General features: G+C 36.2%; 1 protein-coding gene across 5 annotated transcripts in view; it reads left to right on the forward strand.

Moving 5' to 3' along the window:
- CTNND2 (catenin delta 2) overlaps positions 1-18036 on the forward strand; it is a 924458-nt gene that overhangs the window by 334027 nt on the left and 572395 nt on the right. For all 5 annotated transcript variants that reach the window (XM_025451313.3, XM_025451315.3, XM_025451314.3 and 2 more), the window contains one exon: positions 534-646. In XM_025451313.3, coding sequence (XP_025307098.1) covers positions 534-646 — 113 coding nt within the window. The remainder of the gene's footprint in view (positions 1-533; positions 647-18036) is intronic.

The raw sequence follows: 18036 nt of genomic DNA on the forward strand, positions 1-18036 counted from the left end.
GTTTAAGCGTTATTTCTCTTCAGTCTACCATATGTAATATTAGGATCGAATTAGTACAGAGAGGCAGCCAGAAGGCCAATATGGAATAATCACAGTATTCTGAATGATAGAAAAACGGTTTCTTTTAACATTTTACTGAATGTTACAATTTTATTTTAATATCTGTTGGATGCTGACCATCTGCCAAACAATAGCACAGACTAATTTTTCATGGTCAACGTCTTGCTGAATCCTCACACCAACTTTAGGAAAAAGTATTGTCAACCCATTTTACAGATGGTGAAGCTGATATTTAGGAAGATTAAAGAACCCACCAAAGGCCCTGGGGCCAGCAAGTCCCAGAACTGTGATACATACTCACGTATGTCCTAACTGCAAATCCTTCTTTGATTTCCCAACAACATCCTCCGCTTCTCAAATTTGACATCTTGGCAAATTGCATTTTTTTCCCCTTAACCATCACGTCATTTTGATATGAATTCCACTTTTCAAATAGATGATAGAATTAATCTTTTTTGGTGGTTTTATTTCAGGAATTACAGTTTGAGAGACTGACCCGAGAGCTGGAGGCAGAACGCCAGATCGTAGCCAGCCAACTGGAGCGATGCAAGCTTGGATCAGAGACGGGCAGCATGAGCAGCATCAGGTACTGGGCACGCTGCCTCCTTACACTTCTGTGCTTTGAGCTGCCAGTGAAAGTAAATTGTGGTGTTTATCTTCTCCTTACAAACCTGGCAGTGGAATTGGAACATTCAGTGAGATATTGGAAGGGAGTTGTAACCAATCTGATTTAAGATGTTCAAAAGGTGTCCAAAGTGGCCTGATTTGTTCTTGAAACTCTTTAACAAAATTAACACTTGCCCCGAATGCAAATCATGTGTAATTTTATGCAAAGGAAGGCTTTGCATTTAGTCAGCTTGCTGGAAATCAGGAGATGCCATATGAGTCTCTCAGTTTGGTTCTTCTTTTCTAAATGATCCAGAGTTGCAGGTGTCTGAAATGAAAGAGCGAACATTTCAATGTAACCTGTATTGTTTGCTAATATACAATGCTAAGTTGCAAAATTGTACCTCAAGTGTCAGCCATGGATGCAATTCTCTTGTGTAAAAATATTTCTAATTCACAGATAGAATAATTATTCAATTAGGGGTTGGTTTGAGGTTCTGAAATGTTTAAAAACAAAACATAGTCATTTGACCACAAAATAAATTACCTACCCTAGCACCATGCTTTCATATTTAAAAATATGTGTGTATGTGTGTGTGAATATGAATATATAATGTGAGTGAAAGAAACAAAGTTCTATGACAACTTTCATTTCTCAGTAATGCATTGTACTTTCCTATTACCTTGTCATACATTATATTTTTGAGATTTTACATTTTTAGGGAGTTGTCTTAGTTAAGGAAACAATTGCTGTGGCAAGTCAACTCTGACATTATACTGACTTAATACAAAGCTGATTGTGTTTCATTCATGCAACAGAGGCAGTGGATGGTAGTCAGGGGCTGCTTCTCTGCTTTCCTTCCTACAGTTATTAAGGACCCAACTTCTCTCTTGAGAGCTCTACTACCCCCTGTGACCTCATTGTCAACTGCATCACTGTACCCACAATCCATTGGTGAGAACCAGTCACGTGTCCTCTTGCAGATGGAAGTAGGGTGGGGATTCCTAGACCTGGCATCTATAGCCACTCTGCTCAGAAACAGGAGCATGACTTTGGCGGTCCCTTAGCCACCTGGTGTGACAAAAGAATTAAAATGTACTTATATCTATTGCTCTAAAATATTTTATCATTGTAAGAGTAAATTTGTAGTCAGGATATTTCCAGTTTGAGTTCCTTGCCACCAGTCTTTTAATATTGTTCTCTTTTTTGACAATGGTAAATCTACATGGATATCATTGTATTCTTGTTAGAGTAGCTTACGTGGATGGAATATCATTTTCTATTGCAAAACTTCATTTTGGACATGTGGAAACATATCCACCTCCACTTACCTAGCTTATAAGTAGCTGCAAATAGGTACATTGTGATCCCTTAAACAGACTTGCCAAAAAACAAATTAACCAAAGCAGAATGGGTAAGAAAAAAGAGAAGTGAGTTGTGTTTACTTGAAATTGTTTTCAGAAAGTTGACTGGTTGAAGATGGTGAGACGAAGGCAGGGAGAAAAACAATGTTTATGAATGTGTATTTGATTCAGTACATGCAGTTGTACATATTTGAAAAGGTTTTTGTTAAAGGTTGAGAAGCTAAGACTGTCAGGTTTCTAGGTCCATACACACCAATAAATTGACATCTATTTTGCTTTGAAATCCATTGTTTCACTATTGGTCAGATACCTTTTCAATTCATATTTCTATCATTCTGTGTATTTTTGCATACTGTACATGGTCCCCTGGTAGACACAGGTCTAGGGGACCATGTTGTATCCAGTGCCTTAATTACAAGCTTCTGCTTGGATCAGAAACAGGTAATCTGATTCATCCAGTGACTGATCTATAAGAAATAGGTCTTGCTCTTGAGGATGTGAAATAAGTGGCCCAGAACCTGTGACATCTGATAGTAGGCAGTAGGGGATGGTGGTTGTGTGGGTTATGCAGATTATCTGTGGTGAGAGAAAGTAGTTCAACAGAGAGACCATGTTGTTCCTGAAAGTCAAACAAACAAGCCTGTTCACTTATCATTAGGACTGGCTGCATTTCAGAGGTTGTACCTATGAGACACCTGTGAATGAGGCATTTCAGAGGTTGTACCTTTTTTTTTTTTAATCCTTAAAAACTTTCCCCCTTCCTCATTTGATTTGATTGAACTGATTTTTTTTTCCTTAGGCCCAAGGTATCTTGAATGGAACACATGTTAAAGTACCAAAGTAGACAGAAAAATTATCCCCTGACAACTTTTTGATTCTTTATACAATATCTTGTATCCCTAGCTCTCAGGCCGTGATACATAATCAATAATTCTGTGTAAAATACATATTAAATGATAGTGTTAAGTGCAGATGACACTACCTAATTATTTCTCCTTGCCAGATAGCTGTAAAATGTCAGTTTTCATTAAGCCTGATTGTTTTGTATATTGGAAATCTCTAATGTATGAATCTGCAGTTGAATAATACAAGCAATTTACTGATAATTCACTGGAGGAAAGTCTAATACATAGCTTCCACTGTTCTTTTTTATCATAACCAAGTTGTTTGCTTAGCTTCAGAAAGGCACCTTTGGAAATTCAAGTCTTTATTAAGCGTGATAGACTAACCTAGTTAGCACATCAAAAAGGATATTTTTAAAAATCTTAAAAATAGAATATAAACAAGATTTGAGAAAGGAGAACAGGTAAAGAATTTGATGATTTAGATATTGTTTCATACTTCTTAAGGATACTAGGGAGGAGTAAGAGAGCTTCATAGAGGAAACAATATCAAGTATCTTTCTGACTTTTTATGAAAAATGACTAGTAAATATAGTTTGGGGTTTCTCTGCCTTTTATTGATGATAGGAAATTCTCCATCTGATTCCTAAGACCTTTTTCTTGGTCATCACATGGACAATTGAGACTTTTTGAAAAACTTGTATTAGTATGCATTTTTAACAGTCAGTTTCATAACAATCAAGGGATGAGTGAGAACACTGAGATGTTGGGGAAGGGGAAGCTGGAGCTAGCTGTTGCTGAAGCACATCAGCTCCTACTATATCCAGGCAGCCAGGCATAAGTAGCTGCAACTAGGAATATTGAGATCTCTTAAACTCTTCACAGACTTTTCTAAACGTCCACATGGATACTGAAGCTTCCAGAATTTAGATAAATGAGGGGTTAAGTATTATTATTTTTCTACAAGGGAATTATTGGCGCTTCTTCCTGAAACTACAGATCCACCATATACCTTATATCCTTCCTATCTTGGCTTTCCTCACTTTTTCTAGCCCAATCCTTTCGAAGCCATTGGAGCCTACTTCCTTTCTATGAGAGAGTTTGGTTGCATACCGTCTCTCTGATTTCCTCAGAACCAGCCAGACCTGAGTCAGGAATATTATTTATACAGATGATGCCCTTTGTTTAGGGTATTGATCATATCCCCCTTGCTGGTAGCTCACTCTCGCCCCCTGGCCAGCTGGATTACTTGGCTCATGCCTGTTCCCCAGGCCAAGGCCTGTCAGTGATCTTGGTCTGGCAGCCCTGTGAGCCATCTATTCCCTCTGAGGCGAGGGGCCATGCATTGCTTTTCTGTTACCCATGGTCTGAGAACCTGCCTATGCCTATGCCCTTGTCATATTCTCCACAGACTGGTAACAACATTCTAGATCATCCTGCAATCTGCCCAAATCTATTCCTCCATGTGGGGTGAGATTGAGCTGCATAATACCTAGATCAGAATCATGTCCATGAAGGACTCTTTCCCACTTCCATAAACACACAGCTCTTTCCTGTCTCAGAGCTGTGACCATGCGATCTCTTCTATCTAGAATGTCTTCCTTCTTTCACTTGATTACCTCTGCCTGTGGATCCAGTTATCCAGCAGAGGGCTCACATCCTTCTGAATATCTTCTCGATCAGTCCAAATTGGACTAGGTGTCCCATACTTGGAGGTCATTAGAACTTATCGAAGCATTGGGGATGAGATTCTATTGATCCTTCTAGGAATTCCCTGCCACAGAAGGTTTAACCTTCACTCAAAGTATGTGTTGGGATTTTCTTGAGTGCTACTAAAAATTTAAGGACATCAAAGTCCCACTGGGTAGCAAGAACACATATTCCTGATTCATGAATAGCAAGAACACAATGGGAGAGATATTTAGCTCAAATAAAAGAAACCTGACCCTTGGAAACCATGATGATGATCATCATGATGGTGATGGTGATGTATATAACGGTCTAGAGCTCAGAAACAAAGGAAGTCAAAAATCCAAAGCTAGAGAGATTTAACACTTAAGAAATTCTCCTTTGCTAACTTTAAAGTTGGAGGAGCTACGTGACTAGCAATGCACATGGCTTCAAGGTGCTGAGAATGATGCCTGCCTGACAGCTAGCAAGAAGAGGATCTCAGGACTATAACCAAAAGGAATTGAATTCAGCTAATAGACTGAATGAACTTGAAACAGATTATTCTGTAGAACCTCAACAGAGTAGCCAAGCAGAAACTCTGATAATAACCTTATAAGACCTTGAACAGAGAACCCAACCATGCCACACATGAATTTTACAAAACTTAAAAAACTATTAGCTAAAAAAATGGACGTTGTTTTAAGGTGCTCAGTTGGGAGTAATCGGTTATACAGTAATAGAAAAATGTATACAATACTTTTCAATTGGTTGTGCTAGATATATTACAATAAGCTGAACTGTGAATGTTTTTAGAAAAAATAAATCAATATTTCATTCAAAAGTTTAATGTGTATAGCCCATTTTATTTTTATGCATATATGTATGTGTTTGGATTCGTATGTCAAAATAATGTATAGCTTTGATTCTAAGAAGTAGACATGTTTGAATGTGGAGTAGAGTCATTATTATTGTGGAATAGAACTACCAAATAAAGCAATCATCTTAAGCCTCTCCATTTTTTTTTATAACATAGATACCCAAGACTCTTATTGGAGTTATCTATATCATCTATATCTATATCTATATCTATATCTATATGGCTTGCTCCATATAAGATGCTCTTTCTTCCCTGTGAATGAATATTGAATTTCTTGCAAATGAGTTTCCATGAAAGCCTGCCATTTTTTGGAGAGTAAATGCAAAAGGAATTAATGTTGTACATGTTACCAAAGGTCATTCTCTTTATTAACTAACTTCTGTGAGCTGAAATGCCAACAGATCTATAAATGGAGTCTAAAAATCTTGTCCACACTTACAAAGAAGTCAGATTTATTTTAGAGAAAATACTGATTTCTGGTTAAAATAGTAAGAGGTGAAAAAAAAGTTAGTCAAGTACTCACATACTTTTTTGTCAGAATGAACTGTATTTATTTAAAAACATGATCACTGAACTTTCTTAGGAAATAAATCATGTATGAATATAATTATAAGTAAAATTATAAGTAAAACATGTTGTGCATTTTTTCATTAACCTGCAGGATATGATATTTAAACAAGTAGTTACATTTATTGTTTTAAGATAAGAAAGGAATACATTTACCAAAATATTTCATTTTGGAAACATAGCTTAGATAGTTAAATAATTACTTTGAAATTTTTTTCAAATGAATTTTTTATTATGTAGATATTTATACACATATACTCCCAAATGAAATCATTTAGCCAAAGGTAAAAGTCACTCAAAGCCATAGGATTTTAGATTCTTACCAATGATGGATACATGATTGCTAGCAAGGGGAAAAAATGATATCGAATCACTTTAAACTTTTTTTTCTAGAATTTTTTTTATTAAATATCATTTTTATTAGTTTCCATATTAGGAAATAAGCATTTCTCACATGGCTGAAATACTACTCCTCAACAAAGTCTAGCCATTTATTTGAACAAGACATTTAATTTCTTGAGTTGGTAACCAGAATTAACATTGCAGGGGTCTTTTAGAATATGTTCTTCATATAAAAACAGAAAAAAAAATACAAGGACTATAGATGTATTGTGGAGGTTTTTCTTTTTCATTGCCAATTTCTTTAAAAAAAAAAAAAAAAAGTTTCTCTTTGTTTCCTTCCAAACTAAATTCCAGAGCAGAAATCTACCTCAGAAATTCTACCATTTTTTTCAAGTCCCTTTTTGAACCCTTGTTCTTTTCTTAATTCCTATGCTACCATCTTCCCCCTTATTTATTTTTTCTCCCAATTTCCTAGCCTTGCCTTTTAATGCTAACATTATCCCTTTAGGGTTTCCTATTATAGTCTGTTTTTTGCTTACATAAATTAAGAAGATTTTTCTAGACCACTTTCTGGGCCCTCAAGAATCATCTCTCCACATTTCCCAGCATCATCACATTTCTGCTCAGGTCTCTACTCCAGAAAAAGTGAGAACATTTATACTTGTAACTGGTTTAACAGGGAAGCACTTACCCCTCTTTTTCTCTTAGTTGGCAGGCCTTTGAGCCTTTCCCATCTTGCCTAGAGTCAAGTTCACTGTTTTGAGTCACCTCTAGATAGTACCCTAGCACCCTATGAATTCCTGATCCTGTAAGACTATTTACAGCATGCATTAAAGCTGCTACCTCCTCCTCACCTGCACTGAGATTTTGCTGAGCCTTCTTAGCCTCTAGAATAGAAGTAGGTGCTATCCTTCCTCTTTCTTCCACTAGCCTCTAAGTAATTCCTACAGGGCAGGGACTAGAAGGATATGCCAAAGCCTTGGCCAGCATGTGCTAACAGGACTCTCAATACTGAATGAAGAAATGAATGAATGGATATGTAGTGTTTCTCTTACTGTTCTTATTTTCATTGCTCTTGTTTTGGAAAAAATCATCAGTCTTACTAATCTATATGGATTTCTATCTCTATATATTCCAGAATATATATCATTTCAAGTGGTTTATATTATTCTGACCTTACAGATCAGAATATCACGTTTGAATATGCATTCTAGTTAGCTTTCACATTAAAATAGTATGCCATATTCCAGGGACAGTTGGTTTGATGTACTTTCTGCAAAAAACTAATATTAACTTTACATCTAAAAAGAATATACCAGGAGTGCCTGGGTGGCTCAGTTGGTTAAGCATTTGCCTTCAGCTCAGGTCATGTTCCTGGGTTCCTGGGATGGAGCCCTGCATCTGGCTCCATGCTCAGTGGGGAGTCTGCTTCTCCATCTCCTCCTTCCCCTGCTTGTGTACTCGCTCTCTAGCTCTCTCGCTCAAATAAATAAATAAATAAATAAATAAATAAATAAATAAATAAAATTTTAAAACAAAAAACCCCCATAATATACCAAATTTTATTTAGAAGTTTTGCATTGTAAAAGATGTCTTGGGAAAACTAGCTCTAATAACTTTAAAATTTAATGTTCTGATTGGTATGGTTTTGAAAATCTTTATAAATTTAGTCTAGAATATTCTTTGTATTTTCTGTCATCCTTAGCCTTTTTTTAACTCATGGATTTGAAGGGTGAAATTGGTAGTTTCAGAGTTTAGAGCTAAATTGTATCATTATATTTTAGATATTGCCTCAGCTTTCACTTTTTTTAAAAATCCACAATAGTAAGGATAATGCTTTCCTGTAATTTTGTGAAGGTTAAATGAGAAATATAAGTAAAGCACACATCACCTCACACACTGTTGCTAGCAAATCCTATAAATTTTTCCTTCTTGGTGAAGAAACAGATAATTTTTGGTTGAGTCTCATCCCTAATTTTTCTACAAAAGATGATAGGATGGTTCCTTTCACTATGGACTAAGGCAATGTGTCAGGGTAGCACATTTGTTTCCTTCATTTTACAGACTAGACAGCCACAGAGAATTGACATGATTGAATGGAAGAAACCTTTCACACGGCACACCTTAATATGCCTCTACACCTACTGCTGGATCTGGAGATGAGACTCTTGATATCGTGTGGTTGCAAAATGAAGAGCAATAATGTGTGTGACCGGAGATGTTCAATAAATTAAGATCTAGAAGCCAGTGACTCTGAATGGATGTTTTTCAGACAGCAAGCAGCAAGAGATTAATGATTGATCAAAATAGCCATTCTCCTTACTTTCTCTGGTTGTTTAAATGCGATGAGAGGTAGAAGTGCCTGTTGATGAGCCACTTGTGTATCCTTCTGCCTTTGCTCAGGTGCTGAGTGTTCAAGAGCTTTTACGAACTTTTTTGTATTTACCTTTGTCCATGCTCTTTTCAGAGGATTGGAAACCAGTGATATTTCAAGTGACAAGATAACAATGAGCATTCGATTCACTTAAGAAGAAAGAACTTCAGTGGTCACTGATGGGATGTCAGCAGCTTGCTGAACACCATGAGCATTGTGTGTGTAAATTATTATGGTGGAAAGGCATTGGAGAGATAGCAGAAAAAAATGTAGTGTTTGTGAGGAAATTGGTGGTCTTGACAGCAACACACTCAATAGGGAAGTCATTTGGGTCTTCTGAGCTTCTGTTTCCTCACCTGTAAAATAGGAAACATTGAGCTTGTTCTCTCTTGTGCTCCGCCATCTCATTGGCACCTCCCATTGTGAGCAGGAAGTCATGTCAGAATATTTTAAGATGGCAACATTATGCAAACTTGAATAACCAATCTAATTAAGTAATGAGGGTAGCAAGATGTGACCAAATAGATTTGATGCTTCAGTGAAAGGCAAATAGATGCCTATATATTCGTGTAAATGGTTTTCTTGTTATAAAAATCTCCAGTTAGGTCAAGGCATTGCTTTTATCCATGGGAAATCACAGTCTAAATGAAGTTGGTATGTATATAGTGTATAAACTGCTTTAGATACTCTCGATGTTTTCTAGTTTGGCTACAAAGTAGGGTGAAGATATGAAACTGAGAGATCATGGGGAGTGGGCCTTTTAAGAAATAATCATTGGTCTCATTAAAAGGATTCCTCTGAGGTAATTCTAAGGGCCTAACAGGTAAGTAAGAATGCCTTGTGCTTCAAATATGAATATGATGAGGCTCCTGGCATGTAACCCATAGTAAAATATGTTAATACTATGAAGAGAACAGGAAGTGACACTGGAGACAGTTTTACAGAGGAATAGTTGTGTGTGAAGGGTGTGAAATGTTGGCAGGAAAGAAAATGGAATAAAGGCACCGCTCAGAGGTAAAGTGCAAAGTGCAAAGGGGTGTAAACTTGGAATCCATGTGTTTGGAATATTGAGCCCATGGCATAGGCCATGGGTTGGCCATAGGATGAGGATGGAGACTGACATGACCATTCTGTGAGTGGTCATACAGTTGAGGGTAGAGACTTTGGGTTTGTTGCATTGTCACTAGAACATGCAAGACAGCTTTATCCCAGGAAGTGATGGCGTCATCTTTGGTTCTTCCAGCTGCATGGAGAAAGGACTGAAGTCCATCAAAGCCGGTGACAGCAGCATGAGGTAGAGATGACTTATGCAGGAGATAAGTCATAAAACTTAAACCAAGGCCATAGGCATTTATAGTGAGTTCAGAGTTGAGAGGGTCTGGGGACTCACTTGTGTCAAAGGACATGGAGTAGGATTGTGAAATTATTATTATTATTTTTAATGTAAACATTTGGTAGGCTAAGTCAACACTGAGCTTAGCTTCTATTGCAAACATTGCCCATTTTCAACAAGGAATCTTTGATTTTTTTTTTTTTTTACTTCGTGGAAGATGAATGTATTCTAATTCCCCTTTATCCAGGAGAAACTATCATAGAATTTTAAATTTAAGAGATTGCTGTGTTAGCAGCAGGCAGCAAAGATGTTGCCTGATTTGTTGACAGTAAAGCTGTATTCATAAGCCCCAGTCTTCTCAAACATCTGTGTATTTAGTACCTCAAGAGCTGAGGAAGTTTAAAAATTGTCACATATTGTTGCTTAGTCTTAGCACTTACTTGAGAATGTAACTCTCAGCAAGATTTTATTGAAAAGATCTGTCTAAGGAATTGACTTCCATTTTTACTCAAAATTTAGCAATTAACCTTTTCTCTCTAATGTGTGAATGATGGTATCCACCTGTTGAGACTCTGTCATTTTGGCATTCTTCATTTAGGGTAAAGAGTTTCATTCTGTCTTTTGAAACTCACATATTCCTGTCATATCATAAATGCCCAACAAACACTGAAGCTCTAATTTAGCAGGTGGCATAGGCTGGTGGCTCACACCATAGAGTTTGGAACCACTAAGTTTTGGATTTGGATCTCAACTCTGCATATTGCCACCTGTGTGACATTGGGAAATGTCCTCCAGAAGGTCCATTTATCTATATGTAAGGTGGGGAGAATAATACTTAGAAGTTTGTTGCAAGGATTAAATACAAAAATTTGTTTAAAGCAATAGCATAGTGCAGAAGTATTCAATATGTGAGGACTGATTCTCTTCATAGTAATTTATTAATTAGGGACGCCTGGATGGCTCAGCGGTTGAGCACCTCACTTCAGCCCAGGGCGTGATCCTGGAGTCCTGGGATCGAGTCCCACATTGGGCTCCCAGCATGGAGCCTGCTTCTGTCTCTGCCTGTGTCTCTGCCTTTCTCTTTCTGTGTCTCTCATGAATAAATAAAATAAATAAAATCTTTAAAAATAGTAATAATAATAATTCATTAATTAATTTATATAAATACTGCAATTATGACTCCCTTGTCACACAAATAGGAAATGCCCTCGTTTTCCTAGAGAAATGTTGATTATTTATACCTTCTCTTCTTTTTCTTTTATTTAGAGGACAATTATGATGATATCGAATTACCTGAAAACAGTATCCTAACTATTGTCAATTTCTGCCAGGGAACACCATGGTAGTGATGTTCTTAAATGTGGGAGTGATGTGTATGTGATTATATGTGTATGTGTATGTGATTATATGGTCACGATGCACTGAAATATCATATGTTCAGCACACAGTCTCATCACTATTGGAAACTGTATTTGCCCTCAGGTGGCTAGTTGCTCAAGGTCACTATAATTTTGAGCACCTGTGTTCTGCTATTGATAAACTTTGGTTCATGCCTCTGTAACCTGGTGGAAGAAGAGAGGAGGTAAGAATAGAAAAGTCCTTGAAGTTACCTAAACACCAGAATTGTTAGCATTTTGTTAAAGCATCAAGGATTTTTAAGGGATTGTGGAAGCTAATGATGTCTCTCTGAGATATGTGTCTAAAAGCTGAAATCTACCTATCTGGTTTGCCAATTCAGAGCAGAATCGCACATGGCCATGTGGGTAGGTTGCTAAAGTCAACAAAACGAGGGTTAATGTATAGGGACATGAATTTGTGAAGTTGTATGTTAGGAAAGGAAGGAGTCTCATTCCATCCATCCATCCATTACATATAAATCATGGACCTAATATATAGCAAACAATTTAATAGACACTGAGAGTATAGCTCTGGATGAGGAAAGCAAATAGCCTGTTGTCAAATAGCCTACAATCTTCATGCTACCTTAAGGGTGTAGCTTTGCTTAGTAGAGATGATAACCAGATTATTCCTTGGTGAAAATTGCCCTCCTTGTTGTGTATAACAAAACATGTATCAAACTAACCTCTATGTGCAGTGATCTATCACTTAATACTAAGATAAAACAGCAAATGCAACACCCAAATTCAAGAGAGAGAATTAAATGTGCTCAATTCTATTTAAATTACTCTTTGGGTTGGGGATCCAAAGATGCATTTTAAGCTTAAACCTGACCATTTCAAACACTTATTATATTTGGATAATGAATTAGCATTCCAGAGGGAGAAAATTAATCAGAACTTAGTTTTGTGTGCAGCTCATGGAGTCAGAACAAAGGAATAATAAGCTGAGGAAGACAATAAAGCTCCATAGACTATTTGAAAGTTTTTAAATAAATATTAAAAATTTCAAAAAAGGGAATTTTAAGAAATAAGATATAAAAGAACTGGTAGTGTTTCTGTCAAGGGATTTGATTCGTCATTTTTCACAGAAGATTTAACTTGCATTATTATTCCCAGAAAGAATTCTTTCATTTTCAGTGAGAAAAATTGAAAAAAAAACCCAAAAAACTAAACTAAATAAAACTCTGAGATGCTAATTGAGCACAATGATAGGATACTTCCAAATAAAAGTATTCTAGTAAAATGGACTGATGGCCTATTTTTTAAAAGTTATCCTTTACTTTTTTAAGGATTTATTTATTTATTTTAGAGAGAGAGAGAGTGCGAGCGCATGCATGCAACGAGGGGAGGAACAGAGGAAGAGAAAAAATTGTTGAGTGGACTCCCTGTTGAATGAGGAGCTCTGACTTGCTCCTAGGACCCCGAGATCATGACCTGAGCTGAAATCAAGAGTCAGGCACCCCAAAAGTTATCATCTTTTAACAGAACTTTAGTTAGAAAATGAATTTTTTGAGATTGTTATACAGATATAATTTTCAAAAACAAATCTTATATTTCAAGATAGTGGCATATACATGTATAATGAAATATATGATTTTACATACAATTGGAGACTATGTGATACTTTTATGCACATGATTTAAAAAATGCCACAACTGTCTGCTGAGGAAATAGAGACTGACCAATGGTTGGTGGAGACTCTTCTCACCCCTTCTTTTGTCACCTCTCTCACTATCTCAAAGAGAAACACTTGACTGCATTTTGTGTTTATTCATTCCCTTGGATTTCTTTATATTTTTCCACATGTATGCATCCAAATATGCAACCTATTATTTGGTTTGCTTGGTTTTTAATTCTTCCATAAGTATATTAAGTATTTTTTGCAACTTGCCTCTTTTCACTCAACCATTTGTTTTTCAGTTTTATCCATGTTGATATGAGTGCTTGTGGCTTATACACTGTTTTTACTGATGCTTCTTAATTCATCATGTGAATATGCCATAATTTATGTATCCTTTCTCTTGAGGAGAACATTTGCAGAGTTTGCAGGTTTAGCTTCTACAAATGTATGGCTTGGGACATAATTATATGGATTTCTAGTGTAGGGACACAAGTGTTTCTCCTGGGTGGTCCCAGAAAACAGTGGGTGGCTTGTAGGATTTGATCATCTTCAAATTCCTCTGTAATGCCAAAGAGCTTTGAGATGTAGCTGTGCCAATTTGCATTCCCATCAGCAACGAATTATCCATTGCTCCATTTACTTAGCAAAACTTGCTATTTCCCAAGTTTTCCTGTGTGCCGTTGTTGCAGATCTGGTGGGTTAGAAGTTTGCATCTTCCTGACTTCTGCACTGATAGATCTTTTTATACATTTATTAGATATCCATGTTTACTCTTCCATTAAATGTATATCCGTGTCTTTAGCACATTGTTCTATTGGTGATTTTCCTTTTTCTTAGTTATTTTATTTAATTTTTTGTTTCAAAGATTTTATTTATTTATGAGAGACAGAGATACAGGGTGAGGGAGGCAGAGACAGAGGGAGAAGCAGGCTGCCTGCAGAGCAGGGAGCTCAATGCAGGACTCAATTCCAGGACCGCAGACGTTTATCGGACTGAGCCACCCAGGCACTCTTCTTAGTTATTTTAATTCTCAATATATTCAGATATTAATCTTCTGTTAGTTGAACGTGTTATAACCAAGCTCTCCTGGATTGTATTTTTTCACCTCTTTCGGTGTCCTCTGGTGAACAGAAGGGCTTACTTAGTGTTGCTAGGTTGATCACTGTTTTCTTGAGAATTCATACTTTTTGGAATCTTGCTTAAGGAATCTTACTTGCTAAAACAACATAAAAACAATTTCCTGTTTTATTTTGATAATTATAAAGTTATATGGTCTACTTCTCAGAAATCGTGGGAGAATTACAGCTTTATTATTTTTAGTCTTCCTGTTCGTGAATTTAATGTCAACCCATTTTATTTATCATCTTTCAATGACATTTATGCATGTCTTCTTAAAGGCCTCACACTGTTCTTTGTTTCCTTCATTCTTAGGCTCTTTGGAGTTATTGTCATTCTTAGAAATGTTATCTTTTTTATAGGGTGCATCTGCTAAGAGTTTCTTTCTTATATGGTAGTGCAGTTGATCGAATACTAAGAAAACTCACTAAATTCTTAAGTACCTCTATGATTTGTTTTTAGATTCTTTAAGGGTTTTTATATGAGTTATCTGTGAAGATAACTGTAATCTGTCTTCTTTTAAAATCTTTTAACTTTCACTTTGTTTTGCTTTTCTCTTTGTCTTAGTAAGAAGCAAGGGAGAGTAGGCAACCTTTTTTGTTTAATGGAATTCCTTTCATCTTTATCACTATAAGAATTGCTGCAGGGTTTTTAAAAAATAACTTTATTGAAATATAATCCATATACCATTCAGTTCACTCATTTGATGTGTAAGATTTAATGGCTTTAGTATATTTATGGACTTACAACCATTGCCACAATCAATTTTAGAATGTTTTCATCAACCCAAAAAGCTCCCCAGCTCTACTTATTTGCCTTTCTGGCCATGCCATATAAATGGAATCATGCAATATGAAATCTTTTATGACTGGCACTTTTAGTTAGCAGAATATTGTCAAAGTTCATCCATGCTGTACCATGCATCAGTACTTTGTTTTTTTTATTGCCCAATAAGAGTCAATTTTAAGGCTATAACACACTTTATTTATGCATTAATCAATTGTTAGATGTTTAGATTGCTTCTTATTTTGGGATATTATGAATGGTGCTGCTATGAGCATCATGTACAAGTTTTTATGTGCACCTATGTTTTTGAAATTTCTCTTGGGTATGTAACTATGAATGAAATTGCTGTGTTCTTCCATGTTTAATGTAATTTTTTAGTAGACTCATTTTATCTAAGGTCATTCCTTTTAATTCTTAATTTGCTAAGTGTTTCATTGTAAAGAACTTTTAATTTTACAGTTATCAATACTGCATTCCTTTTTGTTGCTAAGTATTATCCTTTTATATGACTACGTCACCATTTGTGTATTCTTTCACCTGTTGATGGACATTTGGATGTTTTCCAGTTTTTGCTATTTACAAATGAAGCTTCTATGAACAATACGTGTATACAAGTCTTTGTATGACATTTTCTTTCTTTTCATTTGGATAAATACACTTGGAATGTCTGGATTCTATAGCAGGTGTATATTTTGCTTTTCAAGAGAATGCCAAACTATTTCCAAAGTAGTGGTACCATTTCTAATCCTATCAACAACATATGAAAATTCTATTAATCTATTTCAAATATACTAATTTAAGCTATATTATCACTTCTAGAAGTTCAGTTTGTTCTTATTCAGATTTGTCTTGGAATATTGGATGATCTCTTCTAAGTTTTAATTTCAAAGTCCCCTTTATATCTTAAAAAATAGTAAACATGCTTGTTTCTATATATTTTGTTTGTTTGCTATATTTTGAATCTGACAATTCCATCGTTTTCATTCTTTGTGAATTTTATTCTGTTTCCAATGAATCGGACTCACGGAACTTATTTTCTCTCGTGTTTGATTCTTCTGATTGTGGATTTATGTTCCTGGAAGCTCATGTGTAGAAATTATTTAAAGTCTGAGTTTAAAATGTGGTCTTCCGGGATCCCTGGGTGGCGCAGCGTTTTGGCGCCTGCCTTTGCCCCAGGGCGCGATCCTGGAGATCGATCGAGTCCCACGTCGGGCTCCCAGTGCATGGAGCCTGCTTCTCCCTCTGCCTGTGTCTCTGCCTCTCTCTCTCTCTCACTGTGTGCCTATCATAAGTAAATTAAAAAAATAAATAAAAATAAATAAATAAAATGTGGTCTTCCAAGGAAGATGTGTTGTTTCCTCTGCCAATTTTGGGAACCCCTATTGACTTAAGACCACCTCCGACTAAGTTATTGCACTGGGTTTGGAGAGAGCATCATACATAATAAAAACATGGCATTAAGGATGCTTTGTTTTTGTTTTGTAATGCTCATTGTTCTCCTTTATGTTTAGATGGAGCTGGTAAAGCCTGTGTGCCATACTTGTTTTCATTGCTTCATTCCAACTTGTGGCTTTAAATGGCGGTTGTTGACATCATCCGTCATTTTATCAGTGAACGAGTAAAACACAACAAAATAAAACAAAGCAAGATGGGACAATAGCAAATCCCAAACTATTTAGTTATTACAAACATGAATTGTACAAGTAATAGAGGGCTGGATTCAGGTTGTAAGTATTCAGTTAAAAGAAATATCTTCTGCCCTACACTCCACTGGACTGCTTTGTCTTCTTCACGTCAGAGAGTGCTTGTATGTGGAGAGCACTTACCTTGAATGGAAAGTACATCTTATCACCTTTCTCATCAACTCCTTTATATTTCAATATAAAGAAGCATTTTTGCAAGCCTGGAATGTGTGCAGACTTAATCTACATAGAAAACGAAAAGAGGACCCTGCCCATTTGGGACTTTCCCTAAGTAGTTTTCAAAGTCAGACCTGAAGAGAACTCAGTTGATTCTGACAGCAGTTGACTATATAGTCTCATTGGCAAAAGTTGATTCCACTTACTGGCTGTATCTGCTGGTAGCCACAGAGCACAGAGGAGGTATATACATATTTATGGAACTCTGCAGGTGCCAGACAATTATGGATCTTGCTTATCCTGAATTTTGATGTGAAGATCCAATGTTCATAAATGAGATTACTGGAATTCAGAATTGAAACACAGGGAGAGCCTGTGCCCCACCCCAAATGTTTTGCCTCTGTTTCCCATTGCTGTTGATTTTGCGAGACCCACATAAATCAGAGGTAGGATGATGCTTTCTTATATTCATTTTTAAAAAGATTTTATATATTTATTCATGAGAGACACACACACACAGAGGCAGAGATATAGGTAGAGGCAGAGACATAGGTAGAGCAGGCTCCCTGGAAGAGCCCGATGCGGGACTCCATCCTAGAACCCTGGGATCATAACCTGAGCTGAAGGCAGACGCTCAACCACTAAGCCACCCAGGTGCCCCGCTTTCTTATCTTCCTATATATAAGGCTTTGTGATAAGTCTGGAAGAGGCCTGGGATTTTGATTCACAAATATTTAAAGAGTAAAACTGGAAGGCATGTCTTTTGTAAGTTTATTGATAAATTGCCTCAGTTAAGAGTTGTATAGTGACTTTTTTATTTCTTTTGAAAGTATAATTATAAAAACTCGACTGGATTATGTACCTTCTTAAGGTTATTATTAAATACATAACCATTTCACTACCTTCCCATTATTTAAAGAAGGTAATGCACGCAAAAGCATTTTTAAATAGTAAAGGACAACGTAAATGAAAGTTGTTAGGGATAGTAATAAAACATTTTGCCTGGTTAGCGGCTATATGTCATCAACTTATGTTGGCAACTGTAACAATGAAATCATTTATCTTAAAACTAAATCAAATTAATGCTCAGAATTCTCATTCTGAGCATTTACTCAGAGAAGAAGCCAAAAATTCTGGAATAATAGTTAAAGGACATTTGAAATAATAAGTAGAGTTAATTATCCATCTATTTACTTGTCCCTCAGTTGAAGGTTGTT

Source organism: Canis lupus, chromosome 34 (genome assembly GCF_003254725.2).
Source record: "Canis lupus dingo isolate Sandy chromosome 34, ASM325472v2, whole genome shotgun sequence".
Taxonomy (NCBI): domain Eukaryota; kingdom Metazoa; phylum Chordata; class Mammalia; order Carnivora; family Canidae; genus Canis; species Canis lupus.